Source organism: Amblyomma americanum, chromosome 8 (genome assembly GCF_052857255.1).
Source record: "Amblyomma americanum isolate KBUSLIRL-KWMA chromosome 8, ASM5285725v1, whole genome shotgun sequence".
Classification (NCBI taxonomy): Eukaryota; Metazoa; Arthropoda; class Arachnida; order Ixodida; family Ixodidae; genus Amblyomma; species Amblyomma americanum.
This window is the reverse complement of record NC_135504.1, coordinates 1,623,969-1,647,053: the sequence shown is the minus strand read 5'-3', so window position 1 is coordinate 1,647,053 and position 23,085 is coordinate 1,623,969. Positions and strand designations below refer to the sequence as shown.

Below are 23,085 nucleotides of genomic sequence, written 5' to 3'. Positions count from 1 at the left end.
CTTCATAGATGTATTATACCGAGCCCCTCATGTCCTTTCGTGCTCAATAACGTAAGTGCCTCGGTTATGGAAGGCTTGATGCCGTTGGTAGCGTGATGAGGTCCTCGCCGAGATGGATCACGTTCCACGCGGCACACGCGGAACAACAGTTCGTCTAACGCCCGTTGCAAAGGACGAGGGTGGTGAACGTCTTCAAGGTTGGGTTACGCTTAGCAAGAGTATACCTACAGGGATCCGGCACCTGATGGTAGCAGGTCTTTCACCAAGCAACCCTTCTTCATACATTGCCTGGACGCAGGGACCGTACCACCGTTCTCTACTGGACTTCATCAAATCAGCTAACCTTTTTTCATTAATTTAACCTCTACTATATAATCCATCACACCTTCATCCATCATTGATGCCCTGAGGCAATAGATTTCGCTTAAAAAAAAGAACAGTATACCTCAAAGCAGAAGGTTGGATAGCTGCCGCCGTAGCTTGCTTGGTCGGTGGCACCGGACACGACACTGTTCGGGTCCCATAGACGGCATGTGGTTGTTTCTGTTCGACTTTTTAATCACCTATAAACACGATAAACAAAAGAAAAAAAATTACCCTCTACTTTTTTTTGGTTTCGGTGGCTGTTTGCACTCTTCCTGATTGGTAATTTATAATGTTCGCTACGAAGGACTATGACAGCTGTCCAGCCGTTAGATAATTTACAGAACGCCAGCATAGGCCACTCCTACACCCTGCTTACGCAACGCCTGCATGTCTGCTGGCGTTTCAACTTAAGTGCTTTCTCGTAGTCTTTGCAGGCTATTTATAGATATTGGTTTTATTCTGCGCATCTCTGTTTACCTGATGGGTGGTTTGGATATAGTCAATTGTCGAGCGGCCTTTCCGGAAGCCATCTTTGACTTTTTCTGACTGAAGTCTAAAGTTTGATCTAATTCGATTACGGTTACTTTAGCGGTTGCGTTAGCGGTTACCTCTTCTGGCAGATTAAGGCAATGCTAGCGTTTCTCCATGATTCTGGTACTCTCGAGGTTGTGAATGTCTGTGTTTACTGCGTTTTAGGTTTTCCTAGCACATTGTCTCCACCATCCTTCAACAAATCTTCAGTTACCTAGCTTCAACAAGGCTGTGTGGCTCGATATGTTGTCAGGAAGAAATTCTCAGATTTAGCGAGGTTGGAAGCAAGGGTTGCACATATGTGGTGTGCTCTGGTAGTATAACACTACCGGAGTTTACATGGCAGGAGCTGTGTGTTGTACACGGCTCCTGATCAATGAAATTAAAGCCAACGACATCGATGATTTCTTCCGCATCGACAAAAGGCCGCAGTAGTACTGGCCAAGGTCACCAGAAGACGCGGAAATTTAATGTGTTGCAGGAATATGTCACATGTGACGCGTGCCACTAAGGTGTATTAATAGCTGATTAATTATTCATCTAGGTTTCTTATCCTCACTTTCGCACTCTTTTTAGGAATATCAACGCTGACCACGTCACTGCGTACCCGTTTACTGTAAAGTAACATTTGGTGCATTCTATTTTCCAGGTGGTGATGCCGATCCAGTACCAAGTGAGTGACCATAAACGATTGTCGACTTCGGTTCAAGTTGGCTCGTTTGAGTTTTAGTTGATTGGCACCACCATGTAGCAAGAAGAGCTGTCGATCACAGCATGCGTACGCTAGGGCTTTGTATGCAAAAGTGAGGTCAATAAAAACGAGGGAACTGTTGATAGTAGTTCCCACCTCCTGAAGTCGAGGAAATCTTGGATTGTATTCAAATAATGGATTTCCAAACTTGAAACACTGTTTCTAAGGACAATAAGAGGCTTTAGGATATCGTGGAGCCGATTACAAAAGCCAACTATATCTCTGTTTTTTTTTTTTTATGCGAGTCAAGGGAAGCTCTACAGAAATGCACAATGTGGCATTGAATTTTCCCTAAAAGGATAGATCAGTAAGGCAATTTCGGGACGCAAAAAAATCATCTCTCACGCTTTGCGCTATTGAATTGTTAGAAATGTCGTTTACAGACTGCGTTGAGTTCTGAGGATGTTGCCTCTAACAACGATACTCTCTGGTGTCATGCGAACGAAAGTGTCTGCGTTGGCGTCGGATTCTTCGAGAAAGAATGCAGGGATGTGGTATTCATTATGTATGCAACGAATGTAAACTATCTACGGCCGGTAGCTCGCGAACAAGGTGTTGGCGGCAGTGGCTAAAAGATTGTCGCCTCTGAACTGAACTGAGAATAGCACATTCGAAGCGACGCTCGAATTTAAAGCAAGCTCACTAAAAATGTTTTGTGTCGCTCAGTCAATAAGTGAAATAATTAAATAACTAATATAAAGAAATAAAATAAGTCAATGAATGAATCTTAGAGTTCTACATATCTACGAGAATGTATACATACAAGATTCAATAAATGAATCTTTTATGTTTGTATGAACAACGAATGTGGACTTTTCGGGATGTGATAGGAATACGACAGTAGCTGCAGGGTCGCCAGTCGGTGGTATCACGTTATGGTCTGCAGCTTGACGACGGGCAAATTGAAAAATGTGCTCTAATTCTCTGCGGGTGATGGCGAGGTGACATCCAGCAAGACAGCGAGGTAGACAAAACACTGGCGGTTCCTTAATAACGATGGGGTACATGACAGAATGGCAGACCGGAACCTAGAGTTTTCTGGGCCTCATGATGGCAGCGAAGTCACCCAGGACCGCAGCAAAGGCTCATAATGGTAACTGCGGAGTGGCTCGGGTGGTGGTTCACACGATTGTAAAGAAAGCTACTGCATCGCTCTGCACTGAATATGCGCTTCGAAAGTCGTGTCCGCATGAAATACATGATAGTTTGAACATCAGGTGCGCAGGGTTTTGACCTCAGGCTTTCCTTATACGGTACTAATGGCAGTCGCCGAAACCAACATAAATTTGCGCCCAGACCCAGATGTTTGCAAGTGAATGTGCGAAAGCCAGACCTGAGTTAATGCCTTATGTGCTTAAGGTTTCACATAACCTTCCCAAAAAAATGTCCAGCCAAACAGTTGGCGAAGCTGTGCCACCGCATGTGCGGGGTTGGTGAGCGCGGTTGCAAAAAGCAAGATGAAGAAGCCTACGTCAGACGTGCCTCAGGAGCGATGTGCACAATCCCCCTGTCCTGCGGAAAGTGCTATATCGGACAGACTAGACATTGTTTCAGCTGCCTTAAAGGAGCATGCGCAAAACCCAATGCAACATGCCTAGCTTGCGAATTTAGTTTCGCATCTAACACAGTGCAAGTCCGTGCCAGAGGCGAATATTCTTGGCGGAGGTGGAAGTACTGAACACAGATGATTGCTGGAGGCAAAAGGGCAGGACAGTGAGTGCATCAGCGCTGCACTGTGCTGTTCAGCGCCATTTTCTGGAGGAGTGTGTACAAAGGCTTCTCGTTCTTCCTCGCTCCGCAGGTAATTTTTGCGGCTTGTTGCGTCATATCACAGTCATTTACTGTTACTTGCTTTGCCATGCAGTGAAGGCAGACAAGAGAGAGTGATCTGTGATAGCTGCAGGTTAACGGCTGTCGCCACTGTTGTGCGCACGTCATGTCATAAAGCATCAAGCCTGGAGCGATAGCGTTCCTTTTAGTCTGGCCGTCTTCCCTCATTTTCAAACAATGCCTCACTCAGTATAGAGTGGATGCGCGGACAACGTGGGCACGTTTGTGAGCGCTGTCTTCAAGCAGCGCCTGCGGATTTCTCTGTCGGACCCCGCGTGGCTCCTCGTTGTCTCACCCATCGTGGTGTGAAATCAATTGGAAAGAGCGTCAGCTTGCGTCACAAGAGTCACTGCAAATGAGCGCTCTCTAGTTTTATGAGGGCTCTGTGCTCCTTCCTCGCTCCGTGTGGCCGGGGAAGAGTTTGGAAGGGAGTGTGCTGGAATTTCTCAGTGCACCTCACCTGGCCCTATTTAAGTGCATTAGAGAGGCGCAGCTTCAGCAGGATATTCATGCATTGGATAGCGAATTTTTATTCTGTACCAATGTTTCCAGAGGAAGCTCATTTTACGCACACTTGCTCGCGTTTTTTTTGTCTGTTTCAGAGAACAAAACAAAAGATGACAGAGATAGTAAGTAACAGCATTGTTCAGTCAAACTTGAGTGAAGATTGTATATACCTTTCCACGGGTAGTATAAAATAACTGAAAACCTGCATCATTACACGCGATATTTTGTCGCGATCGCAGTAATACTTCCGTGAAGATATGCGCTAGTGACGTGTCACTGAGGTACGCAATTGTAACCAGTAGAAAAGAAATCGTGGATAGTCTACCAATTAGCAAAGAGAATGATGGCATGCATTTAGCAGTCGGCGTTCCATTTGCTATCAGTACCAAATGAAACAGGGACAGGGTACTCGTAACCGGAACACAAGAATAGGAAAAACGTTGAGAAACCGCTATGCTGGCTGTCTGTGAAGTGCGAGAGTATTCGTTGTGGTCCACACTACGCAGCACACGATGAAGCCAACGAAGCAATTTGTTGAATTTCAATAAACGTTATTCATTCATACTCTCGACGTTGTTGCGGCGGTTTTGCAGTCGCGCCGTTACCGGCAGCTGAAAATTGATTTTTGGGGAAAGGAAATGACGCAGTGACTGTCTCGTATATCTCCGTGGGCACCCGAACAGCGCAGTAAGGGAAGGGATAAAGGAGGAAGTGAAAAAAAGAAAGGAAGAAAGAGGTGCCGTAGTGGAGGGCTTCGGAATAATTTCGTCCACCTGGGGATCTTTAACGTGCACTGACATCGCACAGCACACGGGCGCCTATTGCATTTCGCCTCCATCAAAACGCGGCCGCCGCAGTTCGGTTCGAAGCCGGTTACTCCGGCTCAGTAGACGAGCGCTTTAACCACTGAACCACCGCGGCTGCCTGCACCTGTTATCTACGCTTTTTTTCGAGGGGCCACTGGGTGACGATCGCTTGCGAGGCCCCATTTCGTTTGACACGACTCGTCGCGATCGGTGCATACGTGGTGCACCAACGGGCTGCCTGCTCAGCCAGCGAGGGCCGGCGATGGAGGCCTAACATGGCAGCATGCACCGCGGTATGAAACTTTAAATTACTGCTTGCTGGAGAAGAAATAAAGGCACAGTGAACGACCACTTCCGTGAAGCGCCCTTAGAAGTGAGAATCAGTACCCCCCGGCTAAACCCTTTTCGTACTGCTGTTGACGCGTCAGTTGTCTGGATCTCATTTCACGGGCGGCTGATATGCACACACACGTGCTATCGCAACTGTCGGCATTATTACGGGACTTAGTTGAGCAGCCGTGCGTCGTCGGGGAACACAGAGAAACCAGACCACCCCTGCGCTGGCTGCGACGTCATCGTCTGCAGACCGCAACACTGGCAGAAGCAGAGCCCATGTGCGTCCTCAGCTGGCCTTGGGGTGTAGGGGCGTGAATTCGTAAGTTGCCTCAAGACGCGGTAAGGACCCCCGTAACGAGGCAGCAGTCTCTCACACAGGCCCAAGCGCTTTGCCGTAACCCAGGGGAGGACTTAGAGAGCCAGGAGGGTAGTTGAAGTCACGGTGGTGAAGGTCGTATCCTCGTTTCTGAGAGGTCTGACAAGCACCGGGTCAATCCCGAGCTTTTTTTTGGGGGTGGGGGGTGGGGGGGGGGGAGGGCGTTGTCAACACTGGCAATGGTGTGACAAGTGTAAGTACTGGCAGGAGCCTCATGAGGCAGCAAGCAGTCGAAGGGTAGCAAAAGGTCCCGACCATGGAGTAGATAGAAGGCAGAGTATCCGGCGGTACCGTGGCATGCGATGTAGGCGAGCTTCACGAAATCCCAGTCACTATGGTGGTCGGATAGACATCATGTCCGTCAGCGTTCGGTTAAGGCGCTCAGTAAGGTCGTTCGTCTGGGCATGGCAGGCCGTCGCGATCGAGTGTAGTGGATGGGTCGGGACGACCAGCAAGTGGTCGGCGTCAGCCGGGTGCACACTGCATTGATGTAGTGTATCGGGATGATGCTGCACGAACAGGTTGAGAGAAGCATCGGAATGGTCGCTGCGGAGGTGGTCGGTTATGGGGTGCTGAGATGTATTACGACGCTGTTCATCGCCCATCTGGGGAAAGTCCAATACGTATAAAAATTATGGAGGGCACTTAAAGGGACACTGAGGAGAACTCTATCATTTTTTTTGTTAGCAAAATCTGATCGTTCGTCATTTCATGACTTTGTTGCCGCTTGACCGGGTGCGAAAGATGCAGTTATTTCAAAGAAATTTGGATTCGAAGATGAAAAAGTTTTTCCCGCCGCTCTGATTCAAACTCAGGGAACTCTTATGACGCCACGGCAACTCTTATGACGTCTCAGAAGGGAGGGACGTGAAACGTGACGTAAACGCCGACTCCGTGATTTCTGACGGCTAGCGGTGTGGTGCGCAAACCTTCCTTTGCCAGCCTCAGAGATTCGTGGCTTCCATGAAGTAAGGAAATTTCCTCCAAGGTGGCGCCTCTTGTCCTAGGAAGTCATCACGCTTGTACTTGCGAGATTGGCCTGTGGCGGCGACACCTGTAGTTTGGTTCTTGCTATTTTCTACATTGCAAGAGCTTTGTTTTCAGTAAGAGTGGCGTTTTTGTGATCAGGAGCTGCTATTCTATCGATACAAGCCAACTTCAATTTCTCCTCAGTGTCCCTTTAAGTCTACTTACGTGTTGTGGATAGGAAAGAAGATTGATTGTTAAAATTTTATTTCTTTTTTGTTGTTATTTATTTCTTCTTCCCTTGACACATCTACTAATTAGCCCTCAGCCGAAAAGCAACGCATATGCTAGGTTCTTCACCGTTTTTGTGGCCCATGGTTTCTGTGCTCTCCTCGCAGTCTGAAAGTCTTGGGTTCAATTCCCGGCAGCTTCGGAAGCAATTTTATTTTTCATTGAAACCACGGTGACGTCACAGAAGATTATTGGGATCACTGCTGCTGGTCAACGCCGATTCCAGGTTTCATTGCCGATGAGCCATATAAATAAGTAGAACATAGTTCGTGAATTCTGATACGGTAGGCCGCCGCGGTGGCTTAGTGGTTACGGCGCTCGGCTGCTGGCCCAAAAGACGCGGGTTCGATCCCGGCCGCGGCGGTCGGATTTCGATGGAGGCGAAATTCTAGAGGCCCGTGTACTGTGCGATGTCAGTGCACGTTAAAGAACCCCAGGTGGTCGAAATTCCCGGAGCCCTTCACTACGGCGTCTCTCACAGCCTGAGTCGCTTTGGGACGTAAAACCCCCATAAACCAATAAACCAAACTTCTGACACGTACGGTAAAGTTGCGCGAAAAAAACGCAAACACGAGACAGGGTAGAGGACAAGCGCGAACTGACAACTAATTTTATTAGTAGAACGCCGCAATATTTGAGGAGAGAAAAAAACAACCAGGCATGCACAGTCAAAACCACGCATGTTAGAAACTATATTTCACGATCGAAGCATACAACATATCTCATCAATAAAGGCTACTTCACTGTTATACATACAGCTGAACAGGAGAATCGCCGATACAGTCACGCCCGTTTTTCTTTATGATATAGGCTAGCATGAGTTCACGTGCGATAGTATTGCGCCTCTTGCCTAGAATTCTGATCTCACCCAGTTGTGGCCTGTAGTCCTGGCAAGTCAGGTAATGTGTAGGCAAGTTTGAACCCTTCCACGTTGTTAACGATAGGTCATGTTCCCGGGCACGATCGTTAACGTGGCATCAGGTCTGGCCTACATACTTTTTACCACAAGTTAGGGGTACCCCGTGTATGACACCGACGGAGAATGCCAAAAAGGGCCTAGCGTGCTTGTTTCCGCGACCATTTTTCTTTGCTTCTTGTTTGGCGATGCAGGGGCATAGCTTTGCCAGTTATTACGTTGAAGTAAACACCATTAGTGGTCTCTACTTGCCCGCTACCTTCTTCAGATTGTGCAACAACTTATGCACATACGACATCACTATCGGTCTTCTTTTGCTTTACGCCTTTCGCCACACTTTTCCTTTTTTGTGCTATTGTCTCAGCCACAGCCGCCACGATCACACAGGGGAATCCGGCAGAGATAAGCCTGCCTGCCTGTTCATTAAAGCTTTCCTGAATTTTGTTTAGAAACGACTTAGTTGTGGGCAGATGCTAGGCACTGAGCAGCAATCCCCCTCTTGACAAGTTTTGTGTGTGTCGAACTATAGAGTAGCAGGGCTCTTGGATGACACACCTAACAAACATGATCGTTCGAAAAGTTCATGTGGATGTCTAAAAACTGCAGGGTGACCTGAGACGATATTTCATGAGTAAAGGTTAAAACTTTACCATGCTGCCTTAACTGGACTAAAACCTCTTTCACCATATCCTGGTATGTCGTAGCGTGGTGTTTGCTCAAAAACACTACAAAATCATCCAGACACCTAAAAAACTTTAAGACCTTACTACCATCCAGATCATTTGTCAAGGAACGGGCAACATGAGATAAAAAATTCGAGGCACCTAAGACAACTTACGTGCGGTAATGCGAAAGCATTTGTGCTTGCATTATGGCGTCATCTGCTGGGCCAGTGTCGTACATTGCGAGGGAGTTTTTCAGTGGGTGCCGCATGATGGTACTACGACACGCCAAGCAATGAGTTAATGTACCGGAAGCGTACTTTTGTACTCGGTTTATTGTTTCATTTGTAATTCATATGCTCAAAATTACTTATGTACGCTCCTAAGACAATTCTGCATTCAATAGACGCCCTTTATTCAGCTGAAAACGTCGAATCGGCATGGCAGCACCAGTTAAGGCACTCATTTGAAAGCTGTAGCGTGAATGCAGCTGCAATTCAGGAGACTAAGCTGGCTATGGATCTGGATACAGCAGCTGCTCTTGAGATAATTGTACCGCGATAATTATAATAGTTTCGTCAGATCGCCAGGTGAATAATAATAATAATAATTGGTTTTTGTGGAATGGAAATGGCGTAGTATCTGTCTCATATATTGTTGGACACCTGAACCGCGCCGTAAGGGAAGGGATAAAGGGGGAGTGAAAGAAAAAAGGAAGAAGAGAGGTGCCGTAGTGGAGGGCTCCGGAATAATTTCGACCACCTGGGGATCTTTAACGTGCGCTGACATCGCACAGCACACGGGCGCCTTAGCGTTTTTCCTCCATAAAAACGCAGGTGGTCGAAATTATTTTCAGGAGACCTCCACTACGGTACCTCTTCCTTTCTTCTTTCACTCCCTCATTTATCCCTGCTTTTACGGCGTGGTTCCAGTGTCCAGCGACATATGCGACAAAATTACAACGCCATTTACTTTCCTCAAAAACCAGTTTTCATTTACATTTTTCATTCAAAAGGCTTGTCTGGAGGGTGCCTGCTCTTTTTGAGCATTACACTGTATATGGCTCATCTCTCGTGTTGCACTCATGATGGGGGGCGGCTCATATGTTATGACCTCGCCATTCCGGCTCAGCAGTGGCGAATTATTTGTGTGTATGCGCCTGTAAAGCAGCAAGACAGAAGAGTGTGTTTTCTTTTTATGGGCAAAGCTCCTGCGAACGAATCGGGAAATTTTTGCTACCTGGAGGTTTCAGTAGTGTTTGTAACCAAGTAATTATAAGTTGTGTATGTTCTGTCAGGTTGTGAGTACAAACTTGTTAACACTGGTCGACTAAAAAGCGAGAGTACACATTTCACGAATTTCCAGTCCTCATCGAATGGTAGACTCGACAGGTAACTCAGGAGGGTAGATGTGTAGGGCAGTTGGTGAGACATCAGGAGGCTATACACCGCAGCAGACGCACGAGAGAGGGAGAAGACGACACAGGGCGGTACTGGACTTGGTGAAATTCCTTCGCAAACTTTCTACGCTTTCAAAAAAAGCAGGATGCGCTTAGAGAGCATCCTGCCTTTTTGAAAGCGTAGAAAGTTTGCGAAGGAATTACATAACCAACCTTTTTTGGCGGCATCTGGTGGGACTCCGAAGACTTACAGTATTTGGGGGTTCCCTTGCATCAGTATCGTAATAGTGAGCCTCACTGGGATTCTCAGATCTCGTTAGTTAGGCAACAAACCCAAGCTTGGATGGGCAGGGAGCTGTCTCTGTTTGCACGAAGACAAGTTTGCAATAACTTCTTGGCTTCAAAGCTTATCTATGGCATGCAGATGTTGCATTATGGAAGAAAAAGGTGCAGACAATGCACAGAATTTTTGCGACTTTTGTGCGGCGCTCTCAATGGGAGCCTATGCATCGGGGCGATTTGTTGCTTAAGTGCTTTTTTGCCCGCTCTATTTGCTCCCACTGGTCATGGGAGTGAGGGGCCTTTGTGAGATTTTCGTAACGAAGTCACCGACACATTCTATTTACTCACTGTATGGTTTTACTTAGAATTCCTGTGCAGTCTATCCAGAAGACAGATGATAAAAATTCTGATTGAGACGTTGTTTCTTGTACTGATGTATCGGCGGCCTTACCTCTCCTTTCTAGACAATAATGTATTAAAACGAGTGCAAGGGATGTGCGTTCAATCTACCGCAAATACTCTTTTGTAAAATTCACACGTCATGCTTCGTGCCAAATGTGGTTTCGTGAAAAAAGGGACTTCTGTGCAATGGTCTGTGAACTGTCGCTTGTATCAGCAGCCAGAAACTATTGACCATTGATTTGTGTTTTGTCGTGATGCTGTGTTATTTAATGCGAAAGCATTACTAGGCTATATCGGCACCGAAAGTGCCCGCAAAATGCGTCGCCGGATGTGACGTCATCAGTTATGATGCTTGAAAGGGTACGTACTTGCGCGAAGAAGACGGGACATAACAAAGAAACACACACGACATGTGCAGAGCGCATGCGTGATAACTGAGGCAGACGAACACCCTGCCGTCTTTTGCAGCCCCCAGTGTTTTGTGCAGCGGCTGCGTTTCGTGAATGCTCATCGCGAAAGAAACGCCAGCGTATTTGACATGACTTGACGGATTTGTACGCGAGCTGGTCTGAAATGTGGTCCCTGCTTAGGCGGCAGTGTTTGTGGCATTCGAATATTGGAGTCTCACTGAATGTTTATTTCATAATTACAGAACACTTGGGCGAAAATACAGTTACGATGGGTGAGTTTAGATTTTGTTTGTGGTACAACTCTTATAATGTGGAAGTAGCGAAGAGGAGCGATGGCGTAGAGGTAGAGCTTCTGGGTCGCGTGCAAAACAACTGCGGTTCGAATCGCTATGTCTAGGCAATTATCCATGGAGTAAAAAAAAATTAATGTGGAAGGAATTGAATAACGAAGCCTGGGGTATGGCCTAGCCCTAGCGAGCAGAGCCGGCAGCGCACCCTCTCCCCAGGAAAGGATTTACGCACCCTGACGTAGTACTTGCACATAACCTCCTATTAGCCGCGAGACAGCCCTACAGGTGGCGGCACCGTCGCTCCGCTAGTCTGGACCGGGAGCCGGCGGCGTTCGGAGTTCCAAGTGTACGGAGGGCTTCCTGCCAAAGAAGACCTGCCCTCTGCAATGGATGAGCGATGTAATGTTTGAAATGTTCCCAGTTTGCACAGAAATGCGCAGGATCGGCAAACGCTGCGTGGAAGAAGCGCGGATTGTGCGAAAACGGGGGACTGGCACGCAGCCGTTTCTGTGATTTGCTCACACGGTTTTGCATGCGTTTGCCTTATACCGCACTCACGGGCCTGGTATTTTTATTCCGTTGCACTTTCCTAATAACATTTTTGCTGTTTTGTTTGCCTTTTTTACTAGTGCGTGCGTTACTTCCCGTCTCCGCAGGAGTGGTGTATTTATGCTGGTCTCAGACAGGCAAGTTTAGCGTGACAGTGCATTTAGCCTCGTGATGCGTAACTGCGGCGACACTCAGAATAGTAATGCCATTCGAAGTGCACTTTTTACAGCACGTATGCGTTCTCCCCCCTCTGTTTGTTTCAAGGTGAAGGGTTAAGCGCCCGTATTTTACGACAGGTCAAAAACGCGATCAACTATGAGACGATATAGTAGCTGCTGTGCTATCGGTTTATGGTTTATGGGGGTTTAGCGTCTCAAAGCGACTGAGGCTATGAGGTGCGCCGTAGTGAAGGGCTCCGGAAATTTTGTTCACCTGGTATTCTTTAACGTGCACTGATATCGCGCAGTACACGGGCCTCTAGAATTCCGCCTCCATCGAAATGCGACGGGATCGAGCCCGCGTCTTTCGGGTCAGTAGCCGAGCGCCATAAGCACTGAGCCACCGCGGCGGCAGGGGCTGCACAATCATTTCATGGCCCACGCTTGTGCCCTGGGCGCTGCATGGGCTGCCTCAAGAAAGGAGACACGGTCTGGTTCGCTGGCGTCCCTGAGTCGAGGATTAAGCGGACTGAATTCAGCGCTGACAGAGACGATGACCGCGCATCTGCTCCGGCTAGACGACGTAGGCAGGGCTCAAAATTGTTCCCCCAAAGTAAGGCATTGTGCAGGAATTTTCCCCGCATAGGAAAGCTGACAGTGCACGTGTGCAGCATACTACAGGGCATTTCAGCCGAGTGAAGTGAGTTCGCCGAACTCACTACGAGGCGATAATCACGGAGTGAACAGGGAAAACCTCAGAGTGCTTTCGACAAGAGCACTTGCCTTCGTCTGGGCAAAGCGTTCATCATTGGTGGGGCTAAAGTAGGGTCATCTCTCTGAGGAGGAAGGCCCGGCGAGGGGAGGAGGGTGCTAGGATGGGGAGGCCCTGAGGTTTTCCTTCCCATGCTCATTTTGCTATGGACTTACTACGAGGTGGGCGCTTTTGCAGTTAATGCCAGTGAAGTTAATCGCGTGCAGCTTAGCGAATGGCTAAACGCCAGCGAAAATGACGCTAAGTTTGGCCGTGTGACTGGAGTATTACACGGTGACCAAAATCCAAGAACTTCTGCTACTAATTTTTATTGCGTTGAAGTGTGAGCTACGAATTAGTCCCTGCGAAGACACTGCAAAATATTGCTTATGAGTGCGGTTATGTAGGCTTTCTCAAGGAGCTTTGAGAGGTCTGAAGCAAAAAATAATTTTGGGGATATTTGCAACGCAGGCGCCCGATATAAAGCCTTCTACATTAATTCACTGTTCCAGAAGGAATGGACTGCCTACGTCTTCATGTGACTATCAACATCTTTTACTACTCGTCAAGTCAACACAGCCATGCAAGGAAGAAGCCAGATAGTCAGGCGCGTAAGATATACAGTGCTATTATATTCCGCCCCGGAGACTGACGTGTGACATATGATGCGCATTCCTTCTAACAATCGGCTTACGCACTTAACCCAACTGCAACCTTACTATGGGCTGACAATGGCATACAATAACCTACTTTAACGATGTAATATTCGCGGTGACGTTAATGCTGGGCATTATGTGAATCACCAAACGTTGTCGCAGTTCTCTCGACAAATATCGCCCACTGCTGTGGTGTGATGGATGCGAAGTAGCCTTCAAGTTTAACGGCAAAAATACAAAAGCCTTAGACGTACTATCAGCAACATATGAAACGCCAACAAGAGAACTGAAATACCAGCACAGGAACACAAACATAGCTCTTGGGGTGGAAATACAAGCCACGGTGATCAACACTTCCAAGGGATAGCCTTCGCGCCTTCGGATTGAATTTATCTCGCTTATATAGTACCAAACTTTCTCCAGTTAAGGTTATCTCATTTTGGTGTTCGCGTTTCAGTTGTTTTGTTCCCGTTTCATTTGTTGCTGATATCACCTTTGAAAATCGATTAACTTAGCGAGAAGAAAATATTCAAACAGCATGGTCATGCATACGTAAGACACAGAATGGCTCATTCAAATTGGATTCTTTTAGACAGCAGTCTTGAAGCCAAATTGTGTGTCAGTACTTATCGGACCCCAGACGTAACTGAAGAGAACATACAAACGCTGAGCGGGTGCATTCATCTGTATACGGATGGCACCGGCCTGTTCTTTTTTGCTTTGACCTCGCACCTGACACCGTCGTCGTCGCGCGGCAAATATGAAGTGCCGAAGAGCAACGAAAGATGTCGATCCGCGATGAGGTATGGACAGTTATTGCCTTCACTGCACGCAGTCTACGATGACTGCGTGTTCACATTTCTTTCGTAAGGGGCAGCCAAGTAAGTGGGAACGCACTGAAACCGAAAACGAGCAGTCTGCAGAAATGTGCGCCCACGTGAACACTGCTGGCTGGCTGACGACGCATCCACACCAAGGAGTGTTCGCCGACTCTGCCCCATTCTCGCGGCCGACAGGGGAGCACACCGATTGACCCACGCCGAGGCTGCGGAGCAACTGACGGCGGTCAGGCCTGTGACGCACTGGAAGGTGGTGGACAGGCGTAGACTGAGCCATAAAAGGATTAGCGCTGGACGGTGGTCGAGGAAGGGAAGCGTAACGAGCGGGTATTTCTGAATAATTGTACAGGGCGCTGTGAGGTTAGGTGGACGGATGAAACAGATACTGTGCTGAGGGGATGGTTTGTATCATGGTGTCGTCGTTGAAAGAACAGGCGAGAAGTCCGCGTCGCGGTGGAACACTGGTTATGGCGCTCGGCTGCTGACCCCAAATACCGGGGTTTCGGTCCCGGCCGCGGCGGCAGAATTTCGATGGAGGCGAAATTACAGAGGCCCGTGCGCTGTGCGATGTCAGTGCACGTTAAAGAACCCCAGGTGGTCGAAATTGTCCGGAGCCCTTCAGTGCGGCGTCCCTCATAGCCTGAGTCGCTTTGGGACAAACCCCCATAAACCATAAACCACCCGACTTGGATTCTTGGGCATTAGCGAGACAGTGGCGCGCATCCCGATTGGTATAAACAAGCTGCACAAAATGGGGGCCTACGCAGCCACATACAGTCATGATGACCGATTCTTCTCTCAAGATGTGGAATCTGCTATGAACACAGTGCACATCAATGAAGGGCATGACAGGCAGGTGGTAGGCAGGCGACCCGGCAGTGGGTGACTACTGCCTAGGTTCTAGGTGGCACAGTGGGGAGCTGTTAGTAGAGTTCGCAGAAAAAAAAAAAAACGCTTCATGGATACTTCTTGAAACTGTATAGACGAGGAAGAAACCGAATGGCGAAATAGACTTCACATTGTGCGTGCATCATGCAGGAGCTGGAAGGGGAAGTTTATAAATCTGTTCTTTTCGCACTCGACTACTTTATAAAAATAATAAGCGTCATATCTAGCCATATTTTTATACCATAAAATATAACGGCCATACAAATCGTGCGTTTATAAGAAGTCTCACATTAACATGACGCACAGCGCGGAAGTGGTTATTAAGGTATAATCTGGAAAAGTGCTCATAAAAACATTTGCTTTTTTTTTACAGGCTCACCGATAACAAGAGGTCAGTGGCAAACTCCCACTTAGCACGGACACGTGGCATTTGAAACGATATCCTTCCACACAAAAATGGCGGATTCTGTCTTTTTTGTCTTATGTGGAAGCCAGCGGGATGAACAGTGAGCGAAAGTTTGGAGAGACCTGGTGAGCGATAATGATAGAGATGTCACAGGCATGAAATGGGCAAGGCTGGCGGAGCAGCAAATTATCACCGCCGACAGAGAGTTAGGTCTGATTAGGACGCTTCCGGCAGTGAGGTGATTATGAGGACAAAGGTTAGATGCCGATCTGTTGAAAACTGCAGGATGTCAAGAAAAAAAAACAGCTGTGCGTTTTACACGCTCAGTGATCAGCTCGCGCGTAACCATAATAACGAGCCCACTGCAGAATAAGGTCTTCTCCAAATATGCTATGAATTGACTCTCTCCTATGCAAACAGCGGCCGCATTATTCCCGACCTTCCTCATATCATTCACTCAGCTGACCCTCGCATGCTGTCTGCTATGCTCACACTGTTGGAATGCGCTCCGTTATATTAAAGAGCTGTCGGCTACCGATTGTGCTCTGCCCAGTACCCATTTATACTTGCCCATTTCGATCTGACGTTCCAAGTTACTCCAATCATTTTTCTTTCCATAGCTCGCTGTGGCATACTCAATTTAAGCTCAACCTTTTTTGTTAGCCTTCGTGTTGCCTACCTCAGCGGTGGCCTAGTGCTTTGAGCATCCGCCTTGCATGCGGGAGGTGCGGGGTTCGATTCCCAGTGCCGCTGGGTACCTCTCCGGTGATACAATGGAGACAGGCTTTCCCCTACCTGATTCTCAACTTTTTCAGTGTGAAATGCTTGGGAAATGGGTCTTTAACCCCACCTTGTTAAACGAAAACTACCTTGTGCCATGGCGCTGTTTGGCCAAAGCTGCCCTTGCGCCATAAATATTCATCATCATTCATTCGCGTTGCTTCACCTTTAGTAGTAGCATTCAGAAATTACTGTCGTATACTTTCCTCTTGGTGGACAGTGAAAAGCTGAGAGTCACCTGAGACTGCATGCACTACAACCTCGCTTTTATTATCGCAGTTATTGCATCCCCTTGGCCCAAATCTGCAGTCTGTGTCAGCCATAAGTAGCCCTGACATCCATCAGTACTTCGCTGCCTGTAGTAAACCCTTCTGTTTTTCTCTTCCGAGACTCTTGAAGATTGCTTTAGATTTATTCGCAATAATAATTAGCGTCACCTTTATGCTTTACCTGTCTGGGTCCTCGATCATTATTTGCGATTTTTTCTTTATTGGTTTTATTTCCACAGAATTGTGCAGGCGAGGCTAAAGGTTGAAAAACCTGACGAGGCCTCGGCAGCGTAGCGCAATTTGAATGAATACTGTAATGACATGATAACGAAACAAAATAGAACACAATTTAAAACATACATATGTTACGCTGAATGTTATAAACGCAAGGTTTATAGGAACACACTAAATATACACTGAAAAACAAATGAACAAACTGATTACAATTTTATATACAAGCATAAGCAGTGGACGCACAAACAATAATTGCGACATGGGCGATCGCTGTCCAACCCCCACTCGCAAGCAAATAAAACCGACGCTTTAAGGTGGACAAGAAAGTAAAAATTCCAGCGGAAACTTCAATTTTGGGAGAGAAGAAAATTCTAAATTGGTTCTTAATTAAGTACTGATTAATGATGCGTTTGAATACAATTTTTCTCACACAGAAATCAACGTCAGATTGAACCTATTAAGAGTGTAAGGAGATGGGTAAATTAGTTCTTATTTTCTACAATTTGCACGAGCTTTTGTGGTGAGCTGTCTGCGCTTACGAAGGCCATATCTTACAGAGTTGTAAGGATTTGATGAGTGTAATCTGTGCTGATAGATGCACTGAAACAAACAAAAGTAATAAACCTAATTGGCTTTGAGTGTGCTGTGTTGGTGGAATAGTGTGGTCTTCCTTAATACCCCTCAATTTCTCTTAGCACCCTTTCCTGTGCTACAGTGAGCCTCTGGAGATCTGTATGGGTTACCATAACCCAAAAAGAATGAAATGTCTGAGTCGCGTATAAATCAGTGCTAGCGCATTGAACGATTGACACTTACCTGTACTTAACAATTAATTTAATACAAGCAGCCAGATACTTTGTTCAGATGGTTAACTAGATTGGCAGATGGGAGTTCCATGAAAGATATTCGATGAATGAAGCACGGATAAATTTATGTCGATTAGCGCGTTTGTGACACTTAAAACATACCGTCCGACAGTGTGATTCGATCGGCGGGAATATAATGCATTTTGTTTTAGAAACATTCTAACTGAGTCTATTAGCCTGTCTCCAAACATGCAGATTTCTCAGAATTTACCACATGTTCTAAAGAATGCGCAGAATGGGCTGTAAATGCATTGGTATCATCTGCATTTATGACTTGTTCACGTGATTCCGGTATCTGAACAATATCGCTCATGTGTATTAAAAACGAGAGGTATCCAAATATAGGTCCCTGAGGAACACTCAGCATCAGAACTAATTGTTCAGAGCATATACTATTCACTGACACATACTGCTACGTATTGCTTAAATATCTTTTCGGCAGATCAGAAGCACTTCCTCTCACACCATGCATGGATAAAGTTGTTAAGAGGATATCATGTTGAACACATTCAAATGCTTTGCTAAAAACTCGATAGTCCTGATGTGTATTTGTAGTTCTCGGTAGTTTCATTAATTCTGTCTTTGACGGTTAGTGATGCATGCTTTTTTGATTCCTTTATTTATGAATCCATACGACAGGACATTACTATATTGTGCTTTGAAAAGTGTGCTCCTAGCCAGAAGTTATTAAAGCTTCCAAATACTTTCGATAGTACCGGCGAAACAGTGGTTGGTTCGGTAATAGGAAATTTGATTTATCTCGCTGCCGCTATAAACTATCAACACGCGGACTATATTGAGGTTATTTGGAAAACACCGCTTTGCAATTTTAGATTGTGATACAGGTCGAAAGTTCACACACCGCCGTTGGCATATGTTTTAACGGGACGGCTTTTATATCGTTATAACCTGCGGATACGGTGTTATTCCTGCTTTTAACCAATCTGTCTACTTCATGTGCGGTAACAGGTGCTACACAACAAAATTAGGCAAATGGCTGACAAGGTCACAGTGAACAGGATTAGAGGCCAATACATTGCTGGAACGATTATAAGTGCTAATAAGAATGATTCATTGCGTTGACCATTTTAAGGCGAGATATCCTGCTGCTGGCAGTCAAAAAATTTGTTTTTTTCAACGGCTGTTTTCTTTTGGATTAAGTGATTGATCGCTCTCGAAGCTTTGCATCATCACTGCATATCAGAGAAAATCGCTTCATATAATATTCCGTTCTTGCGCGCCTCCGCTCGTAATTCAGACTATTTCTAAATTTCTTAAAGTTTCCAACAAGCAGAGGGCCGTATGCTTGGATGAAATGGTTATACATCTTATTTTTGCATTGAATATCTTTATACAACTATTTATTCATCCAGGGTTTTCTGTACTCTTTCCGCTTTATGAGCCGATACACGAATGAGGAAAGCTTCATTGTAGGAGTGCAAGTACTTGTTGAGGAAGGTGGTGTATGCCACATTACCGTCGGCGAAATCATAAATACTATCCCAATTAGTATTCCAAATCGAAGACATAATTCACTGGGAGATACTTCATGAATGTCCCAGAATTCTTATTTAAATATATTACGAGCGCTTTTTCAAAGCCGGATAGAATTGAAAAAGAAATTAAGGTACAGTATTAGGGGATGTTTAAGTTGTATTGCAGATATCTATTAGGGTAGAGTTAGTAGTTGTTATTCTAGTGGGAACAGTTATGTTATTGAAACAAGCATGTGAAGAAATAAGCATGAAGAATTCACGACGTGTATACCATCTGACGCTAGCTAGGTTTATTTTACTCTCGTCCATCAGAACAAAGAGCAATTTGGCGTAACTGGCGTATAACAAACAACGGCCAGGAAAGTGAAAATCTACAGAGAATGTTTACTACATTCGAATTAGAGCGAAAGCAGAGATTTCTGCCGCGTGAAAGACTGCGATGAGCGGGTAGTGCCCTGACAGCGCAGAGGGCAAAGAAAAATACGGGCGCTCATTGAAGCATACAGTGCGTGTTTCGTCGACGTCCGAGTGCATGCAAGTTGATCAACGTCTGGAAGGGTTGGAATCAATCGCCACGTCATTTAGATTCTGTCTTGTTCGAGTCCTTAATTCTTCTTGAAGCGGCACTAACACAGTCATGATGCATCGAAAATAGCGTACCGTGGTTAGCATCCAATAAAAAAAAACTACCTTGTCGATGCGGATTTGAAATTTGTCTGAGGACAAGCGAAGATATGATGGCGAAGGTACGAGGGCGCTACCAAAGCTCACTGGGTGTAGGGCTAAAGCGCGGCCCTCACAAGAGCAGACGCTGGTAGAGCACTGGCCTACTGTACCACTGGCCAAAAGTTCCCAAATGCAGAATCCTAGTGCTGTGCTCTAGACTAGCCTCGCCAGCTGAAGGTGTTCAGAGTCCTAACATGGTGGCGACATCAATCTCCCGCCCTGAAGGCTTGCAAATCACTTTTCTGTGGCCTTAATGCGTCGCGCGTCTGCGAGAGCTTCTGAAATGGTCGTTATTAAAAGTCGTACGACATCGTTACTTCATCTCTCACCCCGCTTTTTCTATTTTGACTCTGATTTTTATTATTATCCCAGTGTAGCGCTGTCAACCAAAAGCTTTGAAAAGCTCATCGAAAGAATCCTTTGTGGTTAGGCAGGGTTCGCATGGCTCTCACCAAGAAATGCCGCAACGATGAGCGTGGTTGCAAGAAACGATTGGACATACATAGCGTGCCGCAATAGTATGGCGCTACCAAAGTTAACAGAGGGCGCGCAAATGGAAGGCATTGTAGGAATATGCTACATGTGCCCCATACCGCTTAGGGCGGACTGTGCAGGAAAAACCGATAAATTATTCGCGTGTTTTCTTATCCTGGATTTCACGCTGTCTTCAATGAATATCAGCTATATAATCACCCCACAAGCTGACCGCGTCACTGCGTGCCCGTTCACAAAGAACTAATTTTGTTTTGTTTTGATCATTAAATTTTTCAGCTGGTGACAAACCTGATCCAGTGCCAAGTAAGTGAACATAAGGAACTCCAAAGGCGACAGTTTGTCAAGTTGGCGCAGCCGCATGTATGATCTAGCGTTTGATGATTATTACTTGATAGCCACCGCCACGCAGCAAGAAGAGCTCTCAGTCACGTTATGCTCACGCTAGGGCTTTGTATATAAAATCGAGCTCACTGGAAACCAAGGAAGTGCTCATCGTAGTTCCGGGATCTTGAAACTGACGAAATGTGAGAAGGAAAGAATTTATATATTGGATTTTTAAACCTGAACCGCTGCTTGCCAGGACTATAAACACGCTTTTGCGTATCGTAGAAAACAATATCTCTACTTGCACTTGTCTACGGCTTTCCTTAGAACACTCATATAAGCACACGGAGAGATTGAAGTTGCCATTGTTGGAGCGACCAGAGAGGGGGCCACGAAACATTTAAAAGCATCTCTGACGCTTTGCGCTACTGAAATGTAAGACAAGGCGCCTGGAGAGTGTACTTTGAGTTTGCAGAATTTCTCTTCGTACGACGTTGCTGTCTGATGATTATGCCGGTAAAAATTCTTTGCATCGGAATAGGGTTCGTCTAGATAGAGTGCAGGGAGGAGCTTTCTGAGTTCTTTCATGAAGGCAGATTCGTGACGAAGAATGGTTTCATGGGGTTTAACTTCCCAAAGAGAATGATGCTATGGGGGACGCTGTAGCGGTTGACTGCGGATAATTCCGATCACCTGGGGATCTTTGACATGTACTGGCCTCGTAGAGTACACCGGCCTCTAGCATTTCGCCCCCATCGAAATGGGGCCGCCGTAGCTGGGATAGAACCCGGGTCTCTGGGGCCAGCAGCCGAGCACTGTGACCACTGAGCCTCCGCGGCGACTCGTGATGAAAGATTCCGAAAAAAACTTTTAGGCATAGTTGTAGCACAGCAGGAATTAAAAATGTGGCTACAGTTAAGATTCAAAAAGCACTGGCAGCAACAAAAAAAAATGAGTTTATAGAAAAACTAACAGGTTACCTTCTGGAATATTAGGTGGACGATGCTATGACGAGTCTCTATGGCCTTAATCTTCGAGTTCGTATGGACTGAGACCGTTTTTCCTTCAGGCCAATCAATACAACCTTCGAACATTGATGACTGTGTAGCCACGCTTAATTAGACATAACATGTGTGTTGTGTGCGTGGCGAACGAAGTACGAAAAACGCGCCGAGTTTTTCGGTGCTGTCTTGAAGCACGCCCTGCGCTGTACGTTCACTTTTATTCCAAATAGGACTATTAAAGCTGCTTCTCGATCTCTTTCCGTTCTATTAGCACATATATTTAATCGAATGCTAGTACCTGGCGTGCTTCCAGAAAACATGAAAATAGGTCTAGCTATCGTGCTTCATAAAGGCAGGTCAACAAATGACTGCAGTAAATACTGCCCAATCTCGCTTCTTTTTGTCTAAGGTTGCTGAGCAGATTATTTTTACGCGACTGTTCAATTTCTTTTGTGCACATAACATAATTAATGAAAAGCAGTACAGTTTTCAAGAACATAAATCAGCCGAAGACGCGCTTTTGTCGATCAGAGGCACGGTCGCCAAGAGCTGAGAGGAACAGAAACTATCCGTAGGCATTTTTTTTTTGTATTTCAGGAAGGCTTCTGATTTTACTGAAAAAAAAAGCGAAATTGCGGACTAAGATGCACACTATTACAACTTATTAGTAGATACCTTCAGAACCGTCCTCAATTAACTGAACTTAGATCTTCCGGAATTGTAAAGTACGGGTTCCTGCAGGGCTCTTTTCAGGGCCCGCTATTTTTGTTACATAACAAGGAATTTGTTAACATTGCATTTACACAAGAGGCCATATTATATGCAGACGATACGCATCTTTTTCTCTGATTAAAACTCCGAAAGCTTACAAATGAAATGCAATAATTGCTTAACACATGTTGAGAAATGGGCGAACGCTAATCAGGTAAAATTAATAGCGATGAAAAGTAAGTACGTGCTGCTTAATGCACGAAACAAAGTAATTCAACACTGTTTCAACTTTTGCTTCGCGAGCTACCCCTCGGAACGCAAAGAATCCCAGAAATTTCCTGCAGTCATTTTCTACGAACATCGGGGCTGGAATTCACGTAGCGAAATTAAAGAAAAAGTATCTCGAGGTCCCTAGGCATCATAAACAAATGCAGAAACACTTCACCCTCTTGGCTTAGAACAATACTACTCGCTCATAGAATCCCGACTACAGTATTGTTGTCGGAATTTCGCCGCGTTGTTTCCTATGCAAAAAAAGGCACTTCGCGCCATTTATTGCCTATGGACGTATCTAGATCATACACTGCCATATTTCCTTAAGACAAAACCACTTCGTTTACAAGACATGACTTCACTTCATACTCCTGTGTTTGTTTACAAGGAAATAAAAACAAGCCCGAATTCTTTCAATGCAACATACATAAAAGGTGCGGGGTTCAATCCCCAGCGCCTCTGGGTACCCACCGGTGATACAATGGGTACAAGCTTTCCCCTGCCTGGTGCTCGGCTTGTTTAAGGTGAAATGATTGGGA

General features: G+C 46.0%; 1 protein-coding gene across 1 annotated transcript in view; it reads left to right on the top strand.

The window, feature by feature from the left end:
* LOC144101616 (uncharacterized) overlaps nt 1-23,085 on the top strand; it is a 73,718-nt gene that overhangs the window by 19,349 nt on the left and 31,284 nt on the right. Inside the window, exons 7-11 of the mRNA XM_077634759.1 lie at nt 1,547-1,570; nt 4,081-4,107; nt 11,074-11,103; nt 15,336-15,353; nt 20,511-20,537. Coding sequence (XP_077490885.1) covers nt 1,547-1,570; nt 4,081-4,107; nt 11,074-11,103; nt 15,336-15,353; nt 20,511-20,537 — 126 coding nt within the window. The remainder of the gene's footprint in view (nt 1-1,546; nt 1,571-4,080; nt 4,108-11,073; nt 11,104-15,335; nt 15,354-20,510; nt 20,538-23,085) is intronic.